At 49.4% G+C, this 14,255-nt stretch overlaps 1 protein-coding gene across 7 annotated transcripts in view; it reads left to right on the forward strand.

Moving 5' to 3' along the window:
- The first annotated feature begins 5,055 nt into the window (after nucleotides 1-5,055).
- Nucleotides 5,056-14,255, forward strand: part of CREBBP (CREB binding protein) — a 104,129-nt gene continuing 94,929 nt past the window's right edge. For 5 of the 7 annotated variants that reach the window (XM_064520533.1, XM_064520538.1, XM_064520535.1 and 2 more), the window contains exon 1: nucleotides 5,057-5,573. In XM_064520533.1, coding sequence (XP_064376603.1) covers nucleotides 5,489-5,573 — 85 coding nt within the window. In that variant the 5' untranslated portion in view covers nucleotides 5,057-5,488. Of the gene's footprint in view, nucleotides 5,574-14,255 lie in introns of all 7 variants that reach the window. The other 2 variants (XM_064520534.1, XM_064520537.1) reach the window with 1 other exon arrangement.

The following is a 14,255-nucleotide window of genomic DNA, read 5'->3' on the forward strand; positions in this document are numbered from 1 at the left end:
TGCAAAGAGGGAGCTGGCAGACATGGGCCTTGCTGAGATTACATGGATTACTATTTTATGGATAGAAATACGATTTTCAAACTGACTGTGAAGCTGGGTGAGAGCTGGTGGCAGATGGACAAAACTTTAGTGTAGCCGAGCCTGGAGACAGATATTTTTTTCTTAGTTTGATTTAAAAGAAAAGCAAATGAACTAGTGTCCTTCAGATAAAATGTAAACTCTGATTTCTAGAGTAACAATGCAGGATGAGAACTTGAAGACAGATTTATACAGATTTTACTAGCAGTTTGTCAGGCGTGTCCAAAGTAGAGGCCAACTCCAGCAAAAGGGCTTTGCATTTGTGGCATAAGAAAAACGGACCTCTTGGAGTGGTGGATTTGTTCACGCTGAGAACAGAAGATTACTCACTTCTGTGAGATAGCCTTACTTGTTAAATGGCTGATTCCTGCGCATCAGAATTACACTTGCAGAAAGGATGGTCATGATAGACAGTGGGCAGGGGTTTAGCAGTTCACAGAAATGTCCATGTTTGCCTATGTAGCATCCAGTCCCCACTAGACCCTATACAACAGGTAGGTAGGAAATGGCCTGAATTTAATACTGAAAAGGAAAGCGGAATCAGGCTCATACTTGACAGCATTAAATTACAAGGATGGCACCTATGAAACACAGCCAGCCACCTGCTGATATTTTGTTCTGCAGAAAATCAAGCAGCAGGCTGCTTGGGATGTTAGGCGCTGTAGCCCAAGGAGCTAAGGGTTTGCAGAAGTGCACAGACACAAAGCTAAACACAAAACAGCAGCATGATTGCGGTCCCAAGGGTTACTACCACTTCCTGAACACAGAAAGAATTCACACATACATTGAAAATCAGAAGCCAGAAACAACAGCTATGTCACACAAAGTTGCTCCACAATCCCATGAGTGCAGGGTGTGTCTAACCAGACATACTTGGAAGAAGATTAGGCAGCACCTTCTCCAGCAACCATAAGGAGATAAGATAATGGACACCAGACTTGTCTTTTTGCCTGGGACAGCTTAATTTGGCAGCAAAGACAGCAGGTTAGGCAACCAAACACAGGGACATAATGTTGCCAGGAAAAATGTGCTCTTATTCCCAGTGAGAACTGTTCTGCTGATGCCATGGTGACCTACAAGTTACAGTGCAGAGCTCCTCAGAAGTCATTCAAACATTGTTAATTGTTTGGCTGCGAGGATCTGAGCTCACATGCTGCAGGAATGATACTTCCATGTTTTGGCTGGGGAAGGAAGATAGGATCTTGGGAGCTGTATCTTTAAGAAGCTTAATTTTGGAGACAGGAAGTCTGGAAATGGGCTGCAGCAGTGCAGGTTTTATTATGCAATTTCTCTTGGAACTAGTCCCTGAATAAAGGGGTTATCCATTAAGCACCCGTGTTCACAGTGACTCCTGAGCACCACAGACAGAGTCCTCAGGAATCCATGTGAGAGCTTACGTTGTCAGCTGCACGGAGACGGGGAGCTGTGCTTTTATGCACGAGGTATGGTGGGGGCCAGAACTGCAAGTCCTGGGCACAAGTTTGCAGGACTGGGGTTCATTTGCTTGCTGTGTAATATCTTCCAGACAGTTTTTTTTCTTCTCACAAAATCATCCTATTCCATTTGTAACTCACTGTGCTTAGCATCATGGTGAGGACATCTGAATCCTGCAGGACTGATACAAATAAAGGGCTATGGTACCCTGATGGTACCCTGAGCACTGTAATATTATTAAACCTTTTGGACAAGTGGTCAGCAGCCTTGTTTCCAGGAGCAGTGGGTAAGGGTCGAGGTCTTCTCCCGACTCCTGCCAATACCCCCATGCTGTTCTGATCCCACGGCAGGGGGATGACTAGGGCCATCCTAAGGAGACATCATGCCACGGAGAAGCTGCAAGACACAGTAGCATTAGGATCTCCTCCTCTTCCCCTGCTGCCCTGGTGTGTAGGGTTCCTTCCCTCCAAACCACCTCCTTCCTCTCCCACGCTGTTCCCGGGACTCACAGACCCACTCTGATTTTACCTATGTAGCAGGTCTCATTTGGCCTGGCACTTTGCTATAAAAATACAGGAGCTCTTCAAGCTAGTGGGAGAAGAAGCGTGGCCTGCTTCCAGCTGCTCCCCATTCCCATTCCTGACACTGAGCACACAGCGTTGCCCTGGCAGGGCAGAGGCACACCAGGGCCATGCCGGGCCAGGCAGACTGGTACATAAGCTGCTCTGACAGGTTTGGTGGTGGTATCATGGCCCTGTTGCTTGCTAGTTGTGTGATCAGAACGGTAATACTGGTGTAACATCAGCATATGGTCTATCACCATGTGACATAAACACCTTCCTGGAGCTAAGTGGTAGCTGTGGGACCACTCGGGTTCTGTTCCTGGCAAGAGATCCCCATCCTGACTCTATGCCAGAGCTGTAGTGTCATTGCAGCAGCACAGAAGGGGTCATAAGGGAAGCGAAAGGCTATGGGCATCTCCTGATGTCAGCCATGCCAGCAAATTCTTTGTTTTCAAGACAATAAGTGATGTAATGGGCAAGGTAAGAGCATACAGTTATCCAAGCTGCAGTTCAAAATGCACTGACTGAACTTCTTGAAAAATGCAAGTAACAGTTAGCAAAGGGCACTGCTGTCCTCCGTTGTGGCTGACAAACAAGCTGACCTGATTTCCATTCCCCCACCTGCAATAAAAACACATCTTCCCTCAACCTAAACTGGGGCAAATGAAAAGCTGTTGCAGATCCTCATTTCTGTGTTTTAGATGCCCTACCCATCTAAGAGAAACAGTGTCCCTCTAACATTGCATTGCCCTCATTTTTAAAATGATGGGCAGATACACATTTTTTTTACTGGTCTTGAAACATCTCAGGTAATAGATGAGACCTGAAGCCAAGGGGTTTGTGGCCTGTTGCACCAATGCAGAGAAGGCTTGCAAACATCTGTATCAATGGTGTTTAAGCAGCTAGAGCCTCACCTAACCGATATGAACTTCCCACCCAAATGACCAGACACCTCCAGCTGCAGGTTCCCATTCAGAACCTGGACTCACGTCGGGAGCCGTTGTGAGACGCCAAAGCCCTGCATCACGCTGAACTACCCTAAAACATACGAGAACTCTCTACTTTTTAAGGAAACATCCAAATGGCAGACATAACCAGAGAGCACCTGCACTTGTGTAAGAAATGAGCAATACGCTGATAGAAACAGAGGCCTGTAAGAGACCTCCTGCATGATTACAGCCAAATAAATAGAGAATTTGCAAGTAAATGTAATGAAATGCATGTAAATGTAGAAGTAAATGTAATGAATATGAGGTAGGAGCAAATGAAAGACAGACTTTCTTATTGCAAAAGAAAGCATCGCTATAGATCTCCTTTAAAAAATAAAAGATTGCTGTTTAATCCATCTCAGCTTAGGGACTTCATCCACACACTGCAGGATTGTCTCAGCCCCTTTCTCCAGTCTGTCCCCCAGTTATGACTGGTCTTAAGGGATACGTCGACATATAGCAGTAAGTGATGAAAACAGCCCTGAGCAACTAGTTTGGGTATGAGATGCTTTGCTGCTACAGCATGTCGCCTGGGCTCATACGACCTGCTTCTCAGGTTAAGAACCAGTATGGAAATGCACTGAAATGTATGAGCTCCAGCCTTATAAACCTGTTTCAGCTGGGGACATTTGTCTAGACAGAGCGGGGGCACGGTTGGAAGCAAGTGGTCAGAGCGGGTGCCCGGCGCCTCGAGCCCCCCGGGCCGGGGTAGGTTTGGCCCTGGTGCCTGAGCACCGGACCAGGCCGCAGGCATCTCCCAGGGACGGCGCACAGCTGGCGTGCGGCCTCTGCCCTCGCATGCGGCTGTGCCCGTCTGTGGCGTGGTGACAGGACCCTCCCAAGAAGCGAGGGGCCTGCGGGCAGGCGCGGGGCAGAGGCGTCGGGAGCAGGGCGGCGGTGAGCCCCGGGTGCGCCGAAGTGGGGGAAGCCCTTCGGAGGGGCTGCGACCAACACCCTCTCAGAGGTGCTCGGGGGCGAGTCAGGCAGCGTTTCGGCAGGGCGCACGTCCCCAAGCCACGCGGGGCGGCAGGCTGAGGGGCGGCAGGCTGAGGGGCGGCAGGCACGGGCAGGGCCACGAGGAGACCGCAGCAGCCACTGTGCAGGATGTGCCGGCAGCGAGACCCCGCGACGCGAGGCCCCGCGACGCGAGGCAGCGAAGGGCGACGGCATTGGGGTGCTCGGAAAGCCAGTGCGGGGGGCCACGGGCAGGCGGGGCCAGGGGGCACAAGCACAGCGCACTGCTCCCCTCACAGCCCCATCACCGCCTGAACCAGCGCTCGCTGCCCGGGCAAGAGGGCAGCGGCCGGCGTGGCGCTGCGGCCGGGGGGACTGAGGGGGGACGCGGCCGAGGGGCAGCTGCGGGGCGCTGAGAGGCGACGGTGACGGCGGCGAGTGCGGGGCCCTGCGGGGGCGGTGAGGGGGGAGGGGGCCCCGCCGGGCCTCGCGCGGGCCGCTCCCCCCCTCCCCGCCCAAGGCGCCGCGGAGCAACTGAGGACGAGCTCGGCTCTTTCCGGCGCCGCTCGCGCCTTTCCGGCGGCGGCGGGGGCGGGGGGCGGGGCCGTGCGCGGTGACGCAGCGCGCAGGCCCCGCCCCGCCCCCGCCCCATGGTCTCTGGAAAAGAGAAGAGAAAAAAAAACTTTTTTTTTTAATTGAGGAATCAACAGCCGCCATCTTGTCGCGGAGCCGGAGCGCGGCGCGAGCGGAGCGGGGCCGGGCCGGGCCGGGCCGGGGCAGCGGGGCCGCCCGCCGGGGCACGGGCAGCCGCGCGGAGCGCCGCCGACGGGCACGGGGGCTCGGGGCAGCGGGGCAGCGCCGGCCGGGGCCAGCCGGGCGCCGCCGCCGGGACCGGGAGCCGCGGCGGCCGCCGCGCCGCGCTCATTGTTTTGGGGCTTTTTTTTCCGCCCCCGTTCGCCGCGGCTCGGCGCGGGCGGGCGGGCGCGGCGGGTGGGGGCGGCGGACGGGGGCCGCGGCGGGGCCGGGGCGAGCCCCCCGCTCGCAGGGGAGGGGACGGAGCGAGGAGGAGCGGGTGGGGGGGCGCTATGCTCCCCGAGTGACTGACTGAGCCGCCATCCGGGCACCTCCTCGGCGGCGGCCGGGCGGGGGAGCGGCCGGGAGGAGCGAGGCCGGCAGGGAGGGGGCGCTGGGCTCTCCCCACCCCGCCCCGAGCCCTCCTCCCTGCGGCCTGCTGCGGCGGCGGCCCGGCCCGGGCATGGGGGAGCGGGGGCCGCCGCCGGCCGGGCGCTGAGCGGCGCTGTTGCTCGGCCGCGGCTGCCGCGCGGAGCGGAGCGGGGCGCCTCGCCTCGCCTCGCCTCTCCTCGCCTGCCCGCGCCTCGCCTCGCCTCGCCTCTCCGGCGGCGGCGGCTGCCCGCCGATCCCGGGAGCGCGGCGGGCCCCGGCGGGGCTGTGACTGCCGAGCCGGCTACCATGGCGGAGAACTTACTCGACGGGCCGCCCAACCCCAAGCGAGCCAAGCTCAACTCGCCGGGCTTCTCCGCCAGCGACAGCACAGGTGAGGGCCGCGGGGCGGTGCGGGGGCGGGCGGAGGGAGGGAGGCCGGCGGCGGCGGCGGGCGGGCCCCGCGGCGGCTCCGGCGCCCCCCGCGGCGGGCGGCCTGGCGCGGCGCTCCGGCGGCGGGCGAGCCTCGGGCCGGGCCAGGCCGTCCGCCGCGGGGGGGGGGAGGGGGGAGCGGCCTCTCCGCGGCTTGGCGGAGCGGCGGCGGGAACCGGCCCGGCGAGGGGCCGCGGCGGCGGCGGGCGCCCCGCAGCCGGCTCCCGGCGCGGCCGGGCCTCCTGCGGCCGAAGTTACCGGGCGGGACCCGCGCGGCGGCTCCCGTCCCGGCCGCGCGGCTATAAATAGCGGCGGCCTGGCCGCGGCGCCCGGGGAGCGGGGCAGGGCCGGGCCGCGGGAGCCGCCGCGGCTCGGGGCGCCCAGGTGCGCGGCCGCGCCGCCCCCGGCAGCAGCGCGGGGGCTGGGGGGGGGGGACGGCACTTCCGAGACCCCCGGTGCCCCTGGCCGCGCCGGGCAGCGCTGCGGGGTGAAAGCTCCGGTGCGGCTGCGGACAGCGGCGGCGCCGAAGTCGGGGTTCCTGCGCGGTCGCCGGTGCGCGGCCTCGGCGCCGTGGGTGTGCGAGGCTCGTAAAACGCCTCGAAACGATCGTTTCCAGTAACTGCGAGCCCGCTGTAAACACACACGTGCGCGTACGTGCGGCCGCGGCTCCCCTGGCCGCCACGAGCGTTCGCCTGGAGCCCCGACCCGGGGCCGGGTGGGCACAAGTAGTGCCTCTGACTGGTGTTTCTGTTCTCGGAGATTAATGAATCTCTTCCAAGGGACGGTGATAAGTTAATCACGCTACGCCTGCTCTGTTTTTATACTGAGAAAAATATTACAGTAGTTGAGCTGATAAATTCTGCGGGCTCTTTTAGTTTGCTTAGCCTGCAGTTGGCAGTAGCTTATAGATAGGTCTGCGGTTTAGTTCTTTCTTTCTTTCTTTTTGTTATGGGATCTTTTTCTTCCCAAACTACAAAGAAATGAAATGTGCCAAAAAGAACTAGTCTTGAGACTGAGAATTGGCAGAGCTTGCCTAGGTGAGGTCTGGCGACCGAACTGCTTTAATCCCTGCTGTGGAAGTGCCTGAATATCACATTGAAAGCTGAGATGTAAGGTGCTGTGAAACGCACCACGGTAACTCAGAAAAAGGCAGTTTTTCTTTAATTGCTCACATAGACACATCAGATTCTACTAGTAGCCAGTAAAAGATGTTTGGAGCAGGTTGGTTTTTTTCTTTTTCTTTCTTTTTCTTTTTTCTTTTTTTTTTTTTTTGAAGTTCCCTTGGTCTGTTCTGGAATGCCTCAGCCATAATTACGTCCTGTTCAGCAAGTTCTAATGCGTCTCGGGAGCTCTGTGCCCTACCAGATATGTAAACTCGAGCATCTACATAAAGTTTTGCACAGCTGGGGGGGCCTTTGGTCGGCAAGGGCAGAAAACACCAGGTTGTGTTTTTGACAAATAGGAGTATTTCAGTTGTGTTCTGTCGTGATCCCAGTGTCCTTTAGGGGAAAAAAAATGCGTCTTTGAGAATGCGAGTGAGGTTTGCATGCTTAAAAGTGCTTTTCCCCCCCCTAGATTTGTTGCTAGCAGTTAATACTGCTTGTTGAAAGACTGCTGAACTTTTCTGTGCATGGTAGTAGTAGGCAACGCAAATAGGTTGAGTAGTGATTTCTATAAAATCCCTGGTCCTGAACATAAACCAGGCTTCTCTCTTGCACTGAGGCTTAAATAAAAAAAGTTGTGTTGCAACATGGAAGGCTTTTTTTGTTTGTTTTTTTTATCAGAGGTATTTGAGTAGATAGGTTTGAGACTTGTGCCCTGAACAAGCCGTAAGTTGTGTACTGGATAACTGAATTGTAATTGCAGTCATAAACTCCAGCTGTCTGATGCCGTAGCTTGCGTGATCAGGGCACGCTTTAAAAGACGTCGTGTTAGGCCCAGTTGCGTAGTTTTGTTGCTGAATAATAAGGCACCAATCCTGCCAGCGCTTATAAATGAGAATAGCGGGGTGCTGGGGAAGGGTCTGATGGCAGGCCTGAATTTTCAGCGGAATGCAACTGCTCTTTCTTGTTTATATTTCACCTGATGCTTTGATGCGGTGATCTTAAGCAATTCCTTTTGTCAGGGTAAATGTTAGTTCCTTTTAATCTTTCTAGTAAAAAGAGCTCCTTAGCCTACTGTAGCTAAGTTTGTGCAATTTAAACTGGTTTGCTTGTGTTCTGAAAATAAGACATTTCCTGTTAAACTTAAGCGGCAAGCTCAAATATCTGATCTAAGAGAAGGGAGTAGAGAAAAGAACAGCGGCGATGTATACTGTGTCTATCATGAGGTGTTATAATAGTTGGATTTCAAAGTCGCCCTGGTGCCGTTTCTGTCAATGAAGTGTACTGATGAAGACCCATGGCTACTAACTCAGAGGACCGTTGCAGTTCAGTATTTGAGCCGGCTAATATGATAAAAATACTCATGGGAAAGGTTTTCCCATGTGTAGCCAGGTAGATTAGCGCTTTTGTCTGATTACTACTTTATGAGATAACCACTGGCTCTCATAACTAAGCATTTATGTTGCTTAAATGTTGAGAGGTGTTCTCATCTGGGTTGCATCAGAATAAACAAGAGATTAATACAAAAAGTAGAATTATAGAGACTATGGTTGTTGCAGAGTATTATTTTAACATCGAGTGTCGTGATAACTTTGCATATCCTGCCCGTTCACTGTATATCCTGCCGAATGAGCAACACTGGCAAACTTCTCAAGCTGCTCTTGTCTTGAACTCTGAACACAGACTGAGAAAAACGTTTTTGAATCAAGCAGCGGCCGAACTGGCGTCCGTCGGGTGCCCGTGCGCTGTGGCTCCACAGTGCGCTCGCCGCTGTTCGGTGCTGCGTGGCACGTAACGCGCCGATCTGTGTGTATTACATACGCTGCAGCCTGCTGCTGCTATAGCAATATGCTTGCTCCAGAAACGACAACTCATAATTTGGGCCAGAGCAGGGGGTGTCCTTAGCCGAGTTATAAGTTAATATATTTTTAAAATAGGTGAAGTTGGAGAGAAGGTGGGATGGGTGGCTTCAGAAGTCGGTTAGAGCTGGATTTTCAACCTCGTACTTTCTCACGGTTTTTCACAACTTTGGGACATAAACAGATTAAACAGTATGCCTGCTGCAAAAGATGCAACGTGAGCACTTTGGTAATTCACGTTGTCTTTACTGTCCAGCCTATAAGCATTGTCGTGTCTGTGTTTTAAAACTGAAGAAAGAGTGGCCTTGTCACACGTCCCTCTGTAAGTAGTGAAAGGAGCAGCACTCAGCCTAACTCCCAGTACACTACCGAACTGCACAGAAGTGAGTTTATATACCAATACACGGCTTGATTTGATCTTACTCTTTTGCCGTGTGCCAAAGAAATACGTAGAGGTATATCATATATAGTTTTTAGCTTTAAAAGAGATGGTCCACCTTTAAATTGAAGTAGCTTAATGAAAGCCATTAAGATTTTCTAAGCTAGTATTCACATACTTAGCTGAGAGTTCAAATGGACTCACTTCTCAGTCATCAAAAACCAGATTTTGTTCATGTTCTCTTGTATACATATTTTAGAAGTGGTCCTTCCTGCATACAGTTGCTGAGTTTCATGGAAGCCTATTTAATCAGTGTACTTTTGTCATATATGATGCATGTGAGACTCTTGCCATTGGTGCAAATGTCATTTGTGCAACGTAACAGTAAGAATTCCTTTGATATATCTGCTTTCTCCCTGCCTCCCTTGGATAAAAAAGGGATAGTATCAGTAGGTGAACAGACTTGGATTTATAAGCACAAAGCGAGGGGGAGAAATGCTTCCACTGAAAAGATCTAGGTGATGAGTTAACTGTTTCATGAGGATGTCATTTGTTTTGTGCTGTTTCCACCATAATAGCCAGGATGGAGAAAAAGTGTGATATTTTATGCCTATACTCTTTTTTTAAGGCTTGCCATATAGGTGTAGTGATGGGGGGTGGATGGGTGGGAGATCATGATGCCAAGCAAAAATGTGTGCTGTGAGCTGTGTTGAGCTGGGTTAAAAGATGCCTTTTTGCACCCTGAGTAACTGACCTAAGTAACTTCATGCCTGCGGTTGTAGTTTGGGCTGAGAGATTTGTAAGATTAGAAAATGGTTCAGTTGTTTAAAATCTAATGCAGCTCATTTGAACCAATTCATAAAGCATTGCTGATAGCAGGGTTTTGTGCAGTTTCTCACTGTTTGGGGATTTTTGCAGATTTCTCCAAAGAGTTTGACGCTGACACCTGCACGGGATGAAGTGGTTGATCAGATGGGTCTGATTTTATGTGACAGTCCCCAGGGTGGTTAGGTCATGCTTTACAATTGTTCTCTCCCCCCCCCCCCGGCCTCACCCCATACCTTAAGTGCTAATTCTGTATGTATGCTTGGAAGTTTATCAAATTGATTTTTTTTTTTCCGCTGGCTTAAAATTAACATGGTAAACGCTGTCTTGTACTGCACGTAGAGCTCCTGGAGAAGCCCTGCCAACGCCAGCCAAGAATAAAGGCTGCGCTCAGAGGGTCAGGCTTTGCTGTACCCCGGAGATCTCTTGACAGTCTGTGAAATAATTCTCGGTTTTCTGTTGCAGATTATTCACTTTCTGTTCTGGCTGCCTGTTCCTCAGAGTCATAGTCCAGTGCCATTAATTACTTCCGCAGCAACATGCTGTGGTGTTTTGCCACTGTATCTGCAACTTCAGATTAAACAACTCGCCTATTTTAGGCGTTTGTTCTTACTGGAGATTTTGTTCTCTGCTGCTGCCTGCTAATAGAGAAGAACGTGAACAGAAATCTTGCTCTGTTAGCAAAATACTGCAATCTAATGAGAAATTGGTGGGTTTGAAAAACGGGGTTTGCAAAATTTGAGGGTTTGTTCTTATACAATGAAAAAGCATGTGGGGCAACTTAGAAATCTGACACTTCTATCTTAATTTGGTTTACACTTTCAAGAGTTTTTTGCTTTGTAAATCTTCCCTTTAACATATGTTATGTTTTCCATCTGTCTTTTCAGATGGCTAAGTTGCAGAGAGAACCTAAATCTTATTTGGAAAACTGTCTTTAATAGAGATGTTTCAACAGATAGTGTTGAGTATTTTGCAGAATCATAGCACGAACGAAAAGAAAACTGAAACTTCTATTATCACTGCTAATTTGCAATCTTACGTAACTCAGAATCTGCCTTTAACATGCACGCTTTAAAAGCTTCACTTTATCTTGCCTTTCCCCTTTTCTTATTCTCTACCTTTAAGAGAAAAGGATCTTTTCCCATGACTTGGAACATCTGATAAATACAGTATCTTTGATTTGCAATAATGTCTTATTTATATGTGTTTGTGTGCATGTCTAGCTATACATAGATGTGTGTGCGTGTGTAAAATAATCTCATACTTCTCTGAAGGTCATCCTTAATGCTGTGGGGATTTCCTTAGCGAGACAGCGTTGTCAAAATGAGTTGTTCTTTCTAGGAGATACCTCTCCTAGTCTCACAGGTAGAAATTATTTCGCTGCTCCTGTTAGGCATCGCGGAGGCAGTAGTCTGGACCAGCAACTTTCTGTTGGAAAAGGAAAATGCAATCTTATACTCCAACCTCTCTGCATGTATGTCAAACCTGAAGAGCAAAAACCTCTCTCCTCACTCTGCCCCAACTTTACCGCTGCCAGTACTTTGATAACTATTTTAGTGTGTGTTGCTGATGACATAGTTTGATCTAATGGGGGGAAGAAGAAAGATGGAAATTACCAAGAGACTTGAAATTGCTAAGTACTGAACGTACATCTGGTTTGTAGTAGCTGCAAAGGGGTTTTTTGTTGTTGTTTTTTTTCCCCTAAGTTTCATTGACTCCTTAAAGGAAAGTATTAATGAGAATGATTCAGAAACGTCTCAGTTCACTGAAATTCATGCTTTACATTGAAACAGGTTAGTGAGAGCATTGGGTTTTTTTTATTCAGTCAACTATAGTTGGAAGCTTTTTAGAGTGAAGTGTGTAACAGTCACTGGTTTCAAGTGCAGGTCTGTTGCTGCTTCCTTAGGCACATTCGGTGTATTATTTGTGTTGAAAGTTCTTGCACAGCTGTGAATTACCAAGCAAAGTACCCTTCACTTATAATTTGGTATCAAATTAGGGGGGAAATGGCATTGGAAGAAGAATAAAGGAAACACAAATTTTGGCAGCTATTGTACCTCATAAAGGAGATATAAAACTTGCCTGTTTTATAATAATCTTGCACAGTATTTAATTTTTTCTCTGTTTCATAATATTACTTCAATTGCATGTTAATCACTGCTATTTCAGTCTTTGCTCAAGTAGGCCTGTTCTGTGCTTATGTTACAGAAGATATATAAAGCTGTGAACTTTCAGAGAAGGGTTTGTATAGCTGAAGGGACTGTTTGAGCAGTCCGAGCCAAAAGGCAGTATTGAGCAAGGAGTTCTCAATGCTCTCATGCTCTCGGTCAGTGTGGGGAGGATGGAGGACTAAAAATCTGAACGACCTCACGTTGAGCTATGTATTTAATGAATCTACAGTCAGGGAACATTACAGTTAAAATTTACATGTCAAGACAATCCACGCCTTTGAGTTTATCAGCCATTTTTTTCCAGATGTGACGGTGGCACAGCTTTAACATGAAGCAATGGATCTGTCGGTCGTGTGAGCTAAACTGAAGGCATTTGCTTGCTGACACTCTCAGTGCAGACTGTGCACTTCATGCTGCCTTCAGCAAGTGCCTGCTTTTAATTATAGGATTCTCAGATAATTCCTCTTTAAAGGGGCATCCTGAACTTAAATGTTTTGTGAGCTGTTAAAATAGGACAACAGAGAAGATGCATGTGTTTGTGATAGCATGGGAGAGTGAGAACCTCAGTTCTGTTAATGTTCTCCAAGAACCCTAAAATACCTGCTCTTCATCAGGATGATGATCCAAATGAAAAGCTAGTGTTGCCAGTGCAGAGCTGTTTCCTAATCTGTGGGCAGACTGCTTCTCCTCCTTCCGCTTAGATTTCTGCTCTTACAGCAGAGGAAATCTCTGAAGCCTTTTGGTCTGAAACTGTATGTAGCCTTGTAGCCAGATGCAGTGCGACAATAATCATGTCAGTATCGTTGATGCTACTGGGTGGGATTTACAGTTCCTCACAAAAGCAAACACAGTGGTAGTGTCAAAATAGTGAAGACACCTTAGGAAGCAATTAAGAGGAAGAATAGTTATGGAGAAGCTCTGTAGGGCCTGGGGAAAGCAAACCTAATCCATCCTTTTCCAGCTGATGCTACCAGAACAGATCAGGGCGAGCACTCTGGTTGAGCGGCTTCTGCCACACACTTTTCCTTTTTTTTTTTTTCTTTTTTTCTTCCCTCTGGCATCTGGGGAGAGGAGAGGCTAGCTTCTCATCTGAATCCATTTTTCATATTTATTTTTGTATATTACTTTTGGTACCAGTTGCAGTTAGCGTGCCCTTGTATACTACTCTGTGTTTTTAATAGCAGAATATTCAGCTAATCTGTGTGTGTGTGTGCGGGGGGAGGGGGGGGTCGGGGGGTAGTGGAAGGATAGAAGAAATGATTCTAAAAACAGTTACTATTCTTGAAAGAAGCTAATGTCTTATCTTTCTCAGGACCTTCAACACAAAGTGTATTTTTACTATGAGAACAGCAAAAGAGAGATAGTGGAGGTTTGGATAAGTACAACAGAGAGACTTGTGGTTATGACATGGTGATGCGCAACATGTAAGTGGAGAGAGAGGAGAGAGGCTAGGAACTAAGTATAATCAAGGAAAAGTTTTGGTTTGCGCCATTCCTCTTTGAGGGAGGTGAGAAAAGAGACAGAGCGCTAGATCCCTTCTTTATAGGGAAGTTGTTGTCTGGTATCTCACGCACTAGTTCTGGTGTTGGGGATATTGGTACATGTGGCTTTTCCATCCTGACTGGTATGCCTGTTGTTCAGGCTGGTGTCAGGGATGTTTTCAAGATTGAATTGATGTTACTGGCAGTGTTTTAGTGAGGGTTAGAAGAAAACAAAACTGTCACTGACTTCTTAATTTGTTTGTTTTGTATCATGAGCTTCAGTTTTGAAAAGTTACTTAGTTGCTGAAGTTTTTTATGAAAAATGGATTGGGAGGGATTATAAGAGCTTGAAACTATTTTAACTTGTTCTTAAGATTAACTAGATTCTGAGCTAATACTGTTCCTTTTGGTTATTGAGACACACAGAATGGATTTAAACTAATTTTAGGAGCTGTATCCCTTCTTGTTTACATCTCTTTACTCTGGATGGTATACAGCTTGTGGAGGGGCATGCTTGGTTAGAAGACGAGATGCAATGGAGGTGAGGTAGAAGGAACATCTCCCTCTCAGTCTCCCTATCCTCCCTCCAAAATCCTGGCTGTAGGAAAGTAAGAGAAGGCAAGTGTTGCACCCAACTTCAAAAAAAGGCCAGAAAGGCGATGCAAGAAACTACAGGCTCGTCGGTCTCACTTCCATCTCTGGGAAAAGCATGGAGTGGGTCCTCTTGGAACAAATTTCTGGGCACATGAAGAAGGTGACAGGGAACAGTCAGCATGGATTTTTCAAGGTTAAATCATGCCTGACCAACCTGATTGCCTGCTGTGAT

The sequence above is a fragment of the Dromaius novaehollandiae genome, chromosome 14, assembly GCF_036370855.1.
Source record: "Dromaius novaehollandiae isolate bDroNov1 chromosome 14, bDroNov1.hap1, whole genome shotgun sequence".
Taxonomy (NCBI): Eukaryota; Metazoa; Chordata; class Aves; order Casuariiformes; family Dromaiidae; genus Dromaius; species Dromaius novaehollandiae.